Source organism: Tenrec ecaudatus, chromosome 1 (assembly GCF_050624435.1).
Source record: "Tenrec ecaudatus isolate mTenEca1 chromosome 1, mTenEca1.hap1, whole genome shotgun sequence".
Classification (NCBI taxonomy): domain Eukaryota; kingdom Metazoa; phylum Chordata; class Mammalia; order Afrosoricida; family Tenrecidae; genus Tenrec; species Tenrec ecaudatus.
The window spans coordinates 267238232-267250758 of record NC_134530.1 but is presented as its reverse complement, the minus strand read 5'-3'; the positions used below and the strand labels follow the sequence as shown (position 1 = coordinate 267250758).

Genomic DNA, 12527 nt, shown 5'->3' with positions numbered 1-12527 from the left:
GAAGAATAGAAATTGCAGAACAGATGAATGTGCTCATGCACAACTCATACATGGATCAAGAGGCAGTTGTGCAAATAAAACAAGGGAAGGCTGCGAAGTTTGAAATAAGGAAAGGTTGCGTGTCAAGGTTGTAGTCTCTTTCCCTACTTTTGCGATTTGTATACAGAGCAAATAATCAAAGAAGCTACAGTATAAGAAGAAGAATGGGCCACCAAGATTAGTGGAAGGCTTGAGTAACAATCTGTGATATGCAGATGACACAACTTTGCTTGCTGAAAGTGAGGAGGCATTGAAGTACCTGCTGATGAAGTTCAAGGATTGTAACCTTCAGTGTGGCTTACAACTCAATGTAAACAACATCAAACCCCTCACAACTAGGCCAATAGGGAACACCAAGATAAAAGAACAGAGATCCAAGTGGTCAATTGTCTTGCTTGGAGCCACAATTAATGCTCAGGGAAGCAGAGTCAAGGGATCAAAAGGAATACTGCATTCAGTAAATCCACTGCACAAGACCTCTTTAGAGCAGGGGTCCTCAAACTAAGGCCTGAGGGCCAATGCGGCCCTCGGTGGACATTTAGCTGGCCCAACGGGTGTTTTTGATCCGTTTTGGGTTTTTTTTTTTCACTGCAAAATAAGATTATGTGCAGTGTGCACAGAAATTTGTTCACAGTTTTGTTTTTGTTTGTTTTTTTAACTATAGTCCGGCCCTCCAACGGGTCTGAGGGACAGTGAACTGGCCCCTTTTAAAAAGTTTGAGGACCCCTGCAGTGGATCACAATAAACAGGGGATAAGTCTGAGAAGAAATTGCAGAACAGATGACTGTGCTCATACACAACTCATACATGGATCAAGAGGCAGTTGTGCAAATAGAACAAGGGAAGGCTGCGAGGTTTAAAATCAGGAAAGGATGCGTGTCAAGGTTATATTCTCTTTCCCTACTTGTGCGATTTGTATACAGAGCAAATAATCAAAGAAGCTAGAATATAAGAAGAAGAATGGGCCACCAAGATTAGTGGAAGGCTTGAGTAACAATCTGTGATATGCAGATGACACAACCTTGCTTGCTGAAAGTGAGGAGGCATTGAAGCACCTGCTGATGAAGTTCAAGGATTGTAACCATCAGTGTGGCTTACAACTCAATGTAAACAACATCAAACCCCTCACAACTAGGCCAATAGGGAACACCAAGATAAAAGAACAGAGATCCAAGTGGTCAATTGTCTTGCTTGGAGCCACAATTAATGCTCAGGGAAGCAGAGTCAAGGGATCAAAAGGAATACTGCATTCAGTAAATCCACTGCACAAGACCTCTTTAGAGCAGGGGTCCTCAAACTATGGCCCGCGGGCCAATGCGGCCCTCGGAGGACATTTAGCCGGCCCAACGGGTGTTTTTGACCCGTTTTGGTTTTTTTTTCACTGCAAAATAAGATTATGTGCAGTGTGCACAGAAATTTGTTCACAGTTTTGGTTTTGTTTGTTTTTTTAACTATACTCCGGCCCTCCAACGGGTCTGAGGGACAGTGAACTGGCCCCTTTTAAAAAGTTTGAGGACCCCTGTTGTGGATCACAATAAACAGGCGATAAGTCTGAGAGAAAAGAAATTGCAGAACAGATGACTGTGCTCATGCACGACTCATACATGGATCAAGAAGCAGTTGTGCAAAAAGAACAAGGGAAGGCTGCGAAGTTTAAAATCAGGAAAGATTGTGTGTCAAGGTTATATTCTCTTTCCCTACTTGATTGATTTGTATACTGAGCAAATAATCAAAGAAGCTAGATTATAAGAAGAATGGGCCACCAAGACTTGTGGAAGGCTTGAGTAACAATCTCTGATATGCAGATGACACAACCTTGCTTGCTGAAAGTGAGGAGGCACTGAAGCACCTGCTGATGAAGTTCAAGGATTGTAGCCTTCAGTGTGGCTTACAACTCAATGTAAACAACATCAAACCCCTCACAACTAGGCCATTAGGGAACACCAAGATAAAGAACAAAGATCCAAGTGGCCAATCGTCTTGCTTGGATCCATAATTAATGTTCAGGGAAGTAGAGTCAAGGGATCAAAAGGAATATTGCATTCAGTAAATCCACTGCACAAGATCTCTTTAGAGCAGGGGTCCTCAAACTATGGCCCGCGGGCCAATGCGGCCCTCGGAGGACATTTAGCCGGCCCAAGGGGTTTTTTTGTCCTGTTTTGGTTTTTTTTCACTGCAAAATAAGATTAGGTGCAGTGTGCACAGAAATTTTTTCATATATTTTAAACTATACTCCGGCCCTCCAACGGGCCTGAGGGACAGTGAACTGGCCCCCTCTTTAAAAATTTCAGGGCCCCTGCTTTAGAGTATTGATGAGCATGAATGTTACTTTGAGGGGTAAGATATGCCTGACCCAAGCCCGGTATTCTCCATGGCCTCATATGCATGTCTAAGTTGGACCATGAATAAAGAAGGCAAAAAAAGAATTGATGCAATTTAATTTTGGTGCTAGAGAACAATACTGAAAGTATCATGGACTGCTGAAAGGGCAATCCAATCTATCTTGGAATACTTTAAGGCCAGAGTGCTATTTAGATGTATAGCCATCAAGAATTTGTCTTACATAGTTTGGATGTATTGTCAGGAGAGACCAGTCCCTGGAGGAGGACATGATGTTTGGTAAAGTAGAAAGGGAATGAAAAAGGGAAAGCTCTCAAGGAGATGGACTGACACAGTGGCTTTATCAATGTCTTAGGCGTAAGAGTAATTGTAAGGATGGCCCAAGACCGTTCAGTGATGCAGTCTGTTACGCACAGGGTCACGAGTAGGGAAGACTGGATAGCACCTGGCAACAGCAATGTTAAGAACACACAGATGGAATAAGCAGTATTAGGGAGGTAGTTTGGAATGTATAAAGGGCAACAGAATGAACCTTTGGTGTTGAATTTGTTGAGTACACTGTCATGGATGGAGACACAAGCTACACATGTGAATGAGCTGTCAAGAACTAATGCCCTGCAAATGAACACAAGTAAATCTTGGGAAATCAAAATACTGCTGACTATCAATGCCACTATCCTGATTATAGAAGTACACTACACTTTTGCACAATGCTATCAATTGGAGAACCTGGGCAAAATGTGTATCTTTTTTCTTAGAACTACATATGAATCTATAATTATCTCCAAAAATGCAATAAAAAATAAAGTCACAGAATTTAAAATGTCGATTACAAATGATTATTCATTGCCCAGTGATCAAAAGATCACTGCCATAAAAGTCATGCTGAAACACACCAATTCTGTGTGAGAGAACTGCCCCTGTAGTTTTCTCACACTAACTCTTCATGGGACAAGACAGTCTCATTTTTCCTGGACTAACCAGTGGCTTGGAACTGTTAACCTTGCAGTTAGCAGCCCAATGTGTAACATACTACATCACTAGTCTGTTGAAAAATCCCTCTCTCTGATCAGAATTCTAGATTCAGCTGCAATCAGTAATGTTTAAAGAAACAGGTAAGAATTAAAGAAAACACCCACAGAAGTAAAAGACTATCATTTACTTTAATTCACCTGTCAAATTGTTCAGAATGGATTTTAAGTGTGTTTTCAAGATCTTTTTGAAACAAAGTACAGAAACAAAATTTGTAAAAATAATAATCTAAGCCAACTGAACGCATTAATTTCATAAAACAGTTTATATTCAATTCTAAATGGCATTCATGATAGAAAACAAAGTAATTTAGAATCCTACCATGATGTATCCAAGTTGATCCTTTGAACTGCTTTTTAAAAAAATATTAAAATTGTATCTATATAAACTTTGCTAAAAATATGAAAAGACTTACCTGGTTTCCTTCTAGTGTTTCCATAATTAAAATATAATTTTCCCAAAACTTTAGAAGCTCATCCTTTTTCTTCTCATGCCACCAAAATAAATGTGGATCTGAGGTGATTGAAAATAAAGTTACTTCTTTTGCAAATTTCATAATTTTTTTATTGAACACCATTTCTAAAATAATGGCATTATTACGAGTTCTATCCTCTCAAATAGTGAAGAGGATACCTGTGTACCACTGTCAGTTAAGTGTTGGGCTACTGTCAGCGAGGTCAGTGATCCAAACCCACCAGCTAGCTTCACAGGAGCAAAATAACAGATTGTTTCTATAAAAATTCACTTCAGACACCCCAAAGAGAGTAAATATGAATGAGAATCAACTCAATGGTGGTGGGTGGTTTGTTGAATACCCTTGATTTCAATTCTAAAAGATAGCTTGGGCTAACAAATATTTCAAAAGGGAAAAAAAGGTTTTAAAATTAAGAATGTTAATTTGAAGTTCTGGATAAGTATGGTGAAGGGGGCATAAAAGGGGCTTCTGCCTTGCCTGCTAAGGGAAGGTACAAAGGACTCTATGCAATAAGTTATGAACAAAAGACTTCTTGAGAACTGGCTTGGCAAATCCTGAACCTTGAAGCTGGACCCTAGTGAAAATCCTGATGCAGGGCAGTAGTAACTCGAGAAAATTTTGCAATATTGAGACATGTTGACCCAGAGCAGCAGCCCAGTTAAAACAGAAAGAAATGATGCATGAGACCCAAGGGTGGGCTGAATAACTAATTGGAAAGTTCCTGGACCCATGCAGAGCACCAACACTCCCCTACTTGAAAGTACTGTATAAGAACTAAAAGCATCCCCCTAGAAAACATCCCTCCTCAATTCAAAAAAGGGGAGACCCACTTCATTTCATTGAAGTGACAATACTTTAACAAGACTGGCTTTGCTGCTGTGTGAGCTCAGCCTATTTCTGGACACTAACAAACCACGTGGTTTTGGAGCTGGCTAGTTCAGTCCCCCATGGTTAAGTGCCCAAGCACCGAGCCTCACGAAGGGCAAACTTGCGTCTATAAACTATTTTCTCTCCCTCAGAAGCTCACTATTGCAGGGAAGCAAAAGTCCAGACAACAGAGAGCACAGGAGTGGAAAGCAGCAACGAAATTTAGAATCAGAACAACATTTTCCCAAAAAAGGCAGATTCAGGGAAACAATATCAAGTTGGCATAAAGGAAAGTCAACAAATTGGGCCGTTTTAAATGTTTTAAACAGAGTGCTTTTGTTTGCCAGCTTAGAAGCCTGAGAACCACCCCCAGGGAATCCCACAATCACTAAATGAGCTCTTGCCCACAGGGCTCCCCCGTGATAAAGAATGAGGGTAGGCAAGAGACTCTTGGTAGTGCAGGCCTACAGGGCCAGGCTAGGTTTGAGACGAAGGGAAGGATATGCCCCACTACTACAGATGTATACAATGATCAGCTGCCACTGGGCAACACTAAGGAAACCTAAGTTACTGTTAAGACTGCTTTCAAAGAAGGTAAAAGCTTAGTCCCTGTGAAAGGGGTGGGGGTGAAGGGGCAGGAAACCCTCTCGCACGGTCGTCTTTGTCCCTCCTCTAATATCAGGCAAAAATTTTGCACTTCTAAAAAGGGCAGAAAATCGTTTCACCTCTGTTTCATTCCTGCTCCTACTCTAATACTAAGCAAAAATGGTATACTTTGAAAAAGTTAAAAAAATCTTTTCTTCCCAGCCTACACTGACCTTAGGCAAAGGTTATGTGCTGCTATGGGAGGGAAAGGAAACTAGCCTGTGCTAACACAAAGTGGACGGCTAATGGAAGTGAGGCAGGAAGGAAACTTGTCTGTGATAGTCTGGGTACATGAGAGAAACAAATCCACAGAAACTCATGTGTAAGAGAGAGTTTGATATAAAGGTTAAGGGCGCATCAAGAAAACATCCCAATCCAGCACTGCCCAAGCCCACAAGTCCAACATTAACCCATTAACCCAAATGTCTGACACCAATCCACAAAGTCCTCCTCCATCTCACAAAGACAACCAATGACACTAACTGAAGAAGGAAAGCCAAATCAGTGAACCTGTAAGCATCTCAGCGCTGGCAGGGGTCTCCACATGGCTGCTCCAGCACCCAGGGCTGCATCGGGGTAGGTCCATATGACTTATCCTCAGGGATGTCTACCAGGAAGTGAGCCTTGCCAGATGAAGCAGGGAACTGCTAAGGCAGCTGCACCCTGGTCCAACCATCACAAAGCAAGAGACTTGAGAACTTGAAAGGCGGGGCTCACCGAGCCATTTATCCATCCGCCCTTCTATTAACCCCACCTGTGTTTATAGGCCAGGTGGCGCAATAAACTAACTACCTCAGTGTCAAGACTTAACCACAGGAAAGGTTAACAAAACTCACATGTGTTCTAGACCCTTCACTAAGTAGAAGGCAAGAACTTACTTGCCCCTGGAAAAGCAGAAACAGTAAAAAAAGGCACCAAATCAGGCTCTTTTGTCTGTTGTATTTAGCAGTGCTTGCGATAAATCAGAAGTTAGCTAAAGGTTCAACTGCACCAGGCCTAAACTTGAGATTTGGGAGAAATTAAAAACCTCCTGTCCCCATTACAAGCCTTGCACCAAATAACAAACATCAGCATTATATGGGAAGGGCAAAAGCATGAAGGCATGCAGGGCTAGAGAAGAACTAAGACAAGGAAGAAAACCACCTGCTTCTTGAGGCTTCACACTAAGTTGCAAAGATCCATCCCTAGAAAAACTTGAAGACCGTAGTGCACTGAAAGGAATTATACCAACGCAAAGCCAAACCCAGCTTAACTACAAACTAGATCAAATGAACACAGAAGAGTGGCTATGTCTAGGCTTCAGTATATGTCACTACTTTCCTTTTACACACAGTATCTAAAACTTACAAGACAGGAACGGGTAAGAAAGAAAAGCTCATTGTCCAACAAAATGGCAAACAAACCAGAACTGTTTGATCCCAGCATAGGACTTAAAAACAGCATTTTAAAGGGATCAGCCAAAAACTATTGTTACTAGAGTTCCAGTTCATACAAGCACAGGTTTTGTGTTAGTCTGGGTACTTTAGAGAAACAAATCCACAGAAACTCATGTATAAGAGTTTTATGTAAAGGTTAAGTGCGCATCAAGAAAATATTTCAACCCACTGCTGCCCAAGCCCACAAGTTCAACATTACCCATTAATAACCCAAATGTCTGACACCAATCCACAAAGTCCTCCATCTCACAAAGACAACCAATGACGCCAACTGCAGGAGGAAAGCCAAATCAGTGAACCTGTAAGCATCTCAGTGCTGGCAGGGGTCTCCACACGGCTGCTCCAGCACCCAGGGCTGCAATGGGGTAGGTCCATGTGGCTTCCCCTTGGGATGTCTTGCAGGAAGTGAGGGAACTGGCCAGCGGAAGCAGGGAACTGGCTAAGGCAGCTGCTGACCATCAGCAAACAAGAGACCTGAGAACTCAAAAGGCGGGGCTCATGGAGCCATTTTTCTCCCCGCTCCTTCAATTAACCCCACCTGTTTTTATCGGCCTGGTTAGCACAATAAGCTTTAACGGTATCAGGTTTATTCCACATACATTAAGTTTAAACATCTCTACCATCAGTGGATGATTGCAAAATAAGTTCTCTCAGTAAGACATTTGTCTTAGTCTCATTAGGGTTCCTTCAAAAACAAAGTATTTTTTGTGTCATGGAAGCAAACTATTTTGAGGTTAGGCTAATACCAAATTTAACAACACTCAAGCTTCCCAAACCAATGAAACACTGCAACGAGTTTATGGGAGTGTTGCCCCATATAAAACAACGATCTGTATATAGAACTAGCAATGTAAAGAAGGCTGGGAAGGTCTCAGATGAGCCAAAAAGACTGTCAATCTTGACAAATGAAACTGTGGCTCAAGTCTAAAAAGTGGTGGAAGATGACCACCGAATTACCACTATTGCAGTTGGAATCTCAGAGTTGGCACTTTCCATTTTAAGTGAAGATATTGGTCTCTGCTAACTTTTACCTTGATGATTGCTAAGAGTCACAAGAAGAGCAGCTGGCAAACAACTGATCATTCCATCAGTCTTTTAAGCAAGGTCAAAGCTAATGATGATTTTACAGAACAACCCAAATGAGGACTTTATTTATATGATTCAGAGTAAGGCCTAGTCAAAACAATGGTTTCTCAGGCTATTTGCTGGGCCAATTAACCTCAAAACAGAGAGGTCAGCTTAGAAGGTCGTGACAACTTTTTTTCAGATCCTAAAGGCTCTTGACAGATGTTCTCAAAGATCTTAAGATGCTCATGGGTGGGTGGAGGGGGAAGATGATTAGAAAGTTTTAAGAACATTAAAAACTGCATTGGAAAATCATGCTGAGGAATTTTCCCAACACAATGCATTTGTTCATTCTTTAAGGGTAGCCCATTAGTGGGGGTCGTCTTATTAGAATTTCATTAAGAAACCTTACTTTACACCTTTTTTTGTCCCTTCAAAAGTTTTATTCCCCAAAACACAATGAACTCTTAAAAGGAACATGATTTGAGTCCCCCAAGCATGCCAAAATTTCCATTTTTAAGTGGTGCAAATATAATAGTGTGGAATTCTTCAAGAAAGGGTTAAAGAGATGAAAATACCGCCTTCAGAATGCATAGACCTAGATGGAGAATATTTTGAGAATAGATTTACATTTTGATACTTTTGTTCAATAGTGATATGATTTTGTAGCAATACTGTTGGACTCAAGCAGGCATGTTAAAAAGGAGCCCTGGGGGTGTAATGGTTATGTGCTGGGCTATCTGTAAGGCTAGCAGTTCGACACTAGCTGCGCCTTGGGAAAAAGATGGGCCTTTCTATTCCCCTTAAGTTACAGTCAGAAATTCACAGGGGCAGTTCTATCCTGCCCTATACAGTACCTATAAGTTGGCACCAACTGAACGGATGGCAATGAGTTTGGTTTGGTTAAAGGATATAGTGAAAAACTAAACACCATGCAAGAGAAAAGGATTTTACTCAGGGATGGAAATCATAACAAAAGTACCAAATCAAAATTTAAATATCTGGGCGATACTGGGAGAGTAGAGGGTGAGTGGGTTGGAAAGGGGGACCTGATTACAAGGATCCACATGTGACCTCCTCCCTGGGAGATGGACAGCAGAGAAGGGGGGAAGGGAGACTCCGAATAGGGCAAGATATGACAAAATAACAATCTATAAATTATCAAGGGCTCATGAGGGAGGGGAAAAAAAAGAGGACCTAATGCAAAGGGCTTAAGTGGAGAGCAAATGCTTTGAAAATGATTAGGGTAAAGAATGTACGGATGTGCTTTTCACGATTGATGTATGGATTGTGATGAGTTGTATGAGCCCCTAATAAAATGTAAAAAAATAAAAATAAAAGATCAACCAGTAAAAAAAAAATTAAATATCCATTGATGAAATTATATGATATGCATGGTTTTAATATTGTATCTCAGGAAACTACTGATGAATGCACTCTGAGAAACAGTAAGCAAGCAAAAAAAAAAAAGGGTATAAACTATAGGAAGGAAAAAAGGGGCTCTAAGAGAGAACTCAGGTAAAGAGAACACCCAGGGTGATTACGAAGACAGATCATATGGCATGAATGGCACACGAGGGAATGAATCAATAATTGAACATACGAGAGAATTCTTGAGAGAGTTCTTCAGAAACATAAAACTTATAATAAAATACCTGAAAAGCATGGTTAAAGGTTTAGACAATAGCAAATAATTAAATAAATAGCTGAACTAGTGATTAAAGAAAAACCAAACAACCTCAATGCCACTAAGTCCAGGCAGACTCAACGACCCTATAGACTAGGGTTTGAAACTGACCCTGCAGTTAGCAGTCCACTACCTAGGCTCCTGAGCTAGTGATAAACAGAGAGAAAAATACATTCTCAAATGAAGTAATGGTAGAAAAAGTTTCAGGAAAGGAGAAATAATTATAGTTTACTACACTGACCACCCTTGAAAAGCATTTACATAGTCATTTTACAAATACTGAATAATCATTAAATCAAAATTCTAAAATTATAAACCATGATGATGGCTGTTCCTATATGCAACTCACTCACTACCATTCAGTTGATTCTGACTCAGTGCAGAAAGTTTCATTTTCCTCCCACAGAGAGGCTGGTGAGATTGAACTGCTGACCTGGAGGTGAGCAGCCCAACTGGCAAAAACACCCAAGGGCAGAGCTCACTCCTAATGTTCAGCTATAAGTCAGGTAAACTGCTAAAAGTCGTTTTCTGAAGTAGAAAAAATAAGTGGGCGGTAGTAGAGTGTAAAGTCTACTGCTTACCTTAAAACTACAGAATGATGCATGTTTTAGCTTTGATAATTAAGTGAAAAAACCCTCATCCACTGATCGCATTATTTGTGGGCTGTTCAAATATTTACTAAGGAATTTTAAACATCTATGAAAATCTAACAGCTCCATAAACTGTATGTAGGTTTTACGATAATATAACTCGAAATCAACTCAAAGGCAGTGGTTTGGTTTGGGTTTGATGAAAATCTAGGAACCTATTCACAACTACAGTTCAAACAAAAACCTTTACTTATAAAAATAAATTCCTTTAAAGGAATAAAATTTATCTATATGGATACAATTTTGAACTAACTTTAGACTGTAATAACTCAAATATGATTTTAAGACAGGATCTTATCACATCAGTGGTCAAACCAGTCAATAGCAACATACCAAAGTTAAAGGAGGGCTTATCTCATCTAATTTTTCTGTAATAAAGTAGGAATAGAAAGCCTCAGAGTGCCTGGTGGTTTCGAACCAGCCAGGGATCCTCCTGTTGTCAAATGAGTAAATCCTGCTCCTAAAAACATTGCCAAAGGGAATTTCAAAAGAATGTGATGGCTTTATTTATCCAACACTCGCTGGAAATACCAAAAGACTTAGTAGTAGTCCTGTCAATTTGATGAATTTCTTTTCCAAACGAGCGCATCTACCAGATACACTGTAAATTTCGATCTGAAAATCCTCTCGGGGCTTTATCATCTATTTACATTCTCTCGCAAGTGCAGTGTGTCACCTTGCTCTACAGGCGAAGTTTCGGAAATGTAAACTATTCACAACTGTCATTTGTGTCACACTCAGAGAACTTCTGAGCCGAAGGTCCCCTGGTGTTCAGACTGCAGGGGGCCCATCAGAAACAACCACACCCGGCAAGAGTCGCGGAGACCAGCACTAGAGGCCGGTTTTCCAAGCAAGCAAGGCCCGGGACAGCGCCCACCCACCGGGCAGGGAGAGCAGGTGTGCACTGGGGGCAGGTACCGTTTCCTTCGGGGCCTTCGCGGGTGCAGTCGGTCCCCAGCGCCGCGGCCAGCTCCACGGCCCTCCGCAGCACGTAGCGTGCCCTCTTGCGCGTGAGCGCGTCCTCTGCCTGGCTCAGTCCCGCCTGCACGACACTCCACAGGCGGCGGTCCTGCCGGGCGTCCACACCCCTCTCGGGCCCGTCCCGAGAGCCGCGCGCGATGGCGTCGGGCAGCAGCTCCTCGGCCAGCGCGCTCAGCACCACCAGCCGGCGCGCCAGGCGGGGCAGCCCGGCGCCCGGGCCCGCGGTGTCCGGCGGCGCGGCCGCAGCGCGCAGCTCCTCCCGCACGGCCCGCAGCGCAGCGTCGCCGCACCCGGCCAGCGCCGGCAAGAGCCTGCCGGCCGCCAGCGCCGCGGCCTCCTCGGCCTCGGCCTCGCCCTCCCCGAGGGCCAGAGCCACGGCGGCCCGCGCCACGCGCTCCACCAGCGCCCGGTCCTCGCCTGGCCGCAGACACGGGGCGACGGCCACCAGGACCTCCACAGCCGCCTCGGCGCGCGGCACGCCGGCTCTGGGGGCGGCGTCCGAGGAGGCGCCCTCGCGGCTCGACTCCGGCCGCCCGGCGAGCAGGTCGCGCAGGGCCTCCTCGGCCAGCGCGGCGGCCCACTGCGGGTCCCTGGCGAGGCGGACGCAGGAGCGCAGGCCCCCGGCGGCGGCCCTGAGGACCCGGGGGCGGAGCTGGGGCGGGTCCGGGCCGGGCCCCCGGAGGAGCGGCCTGAGGTACCCGTCGGCCGCTTCCCGCGCCGCCTCCTGCAGCAGCGCCGCCGGGCCCGCGCCGCTGTCGCCGCTGTCGCCGCGTGCCGCCGTGTCCTCCAGCCGCCGGAGAAGAAACCCCAGCGTCTCCACGCGCTCCGCGGACGCCTCCCCGCGGCACAGCGCCCCAACCAGGCTCCGGGGGTCCCTGCTCTGAGCGAGCAGCGCATCCGCCAGCACCCACTCCATTTGTCGCGCGAGCGCCGCCACTGTCGGGCCACTGAACAAGGGAGCTGCGCGTGCGCGGTGCGCGCGTGCGCGGTGACGTGCGCGCAGGGCTGGGAAAAGCGTGGGCTTGCTGCTACCCAGCCCTCGCTCACCTGTGCCTATTTGAAACCTGATAGCGGCAGGCCCGGTTCCGTTAAAGGGACCTAGTTAAACGTTTAAATCTTAAAAAGGAATGGAAATACAAGGATGCTTAGAGAGAACGTGTCACTTTGGAAAACTTCCTGGCAGTTATTTTTATAAAGGATGCCCACTGTATGGTTCAGCGATTCAACTCTGAAGGCCTTTCCAAACGTATTAGCTTAAATTCTGAGGACCAAGTTTGCAGAAGGCTTTGGACACAGTAAAAGTTCAAAAT

General features: G+C 44.2%; 1 protein-coding gene across 1 annotated transcript in view; it reads right to left on the bottom strand.

The window, feature by feature from the left end:
• Positions 1–12153, bottom strand: part of TARBP1 (tRNA guanosine 2 -O-methyltransferase TARBP1) — a 153921-nt gene extending 141768 nt beyond the window's left edge. The window contains exons 1-2 of the mRNA XM_075532289.1: positions 11155–12153; positions 3827–3924 (exon numbers count right to left, since the gene is read on the bottom strand). Coding sequence (XP_075388404.1) covers positions 3827–3924; positions 11155–12133 — 1077 coding nt within the window. The 5' untranslated portion in view covers positions 12134–12153. The remainder of the gene's footprint in view (positions 1–3826; positions 3925–11154) is intronic.
• Positions 12154–12527: the final 374 nt, after the last annotated feature.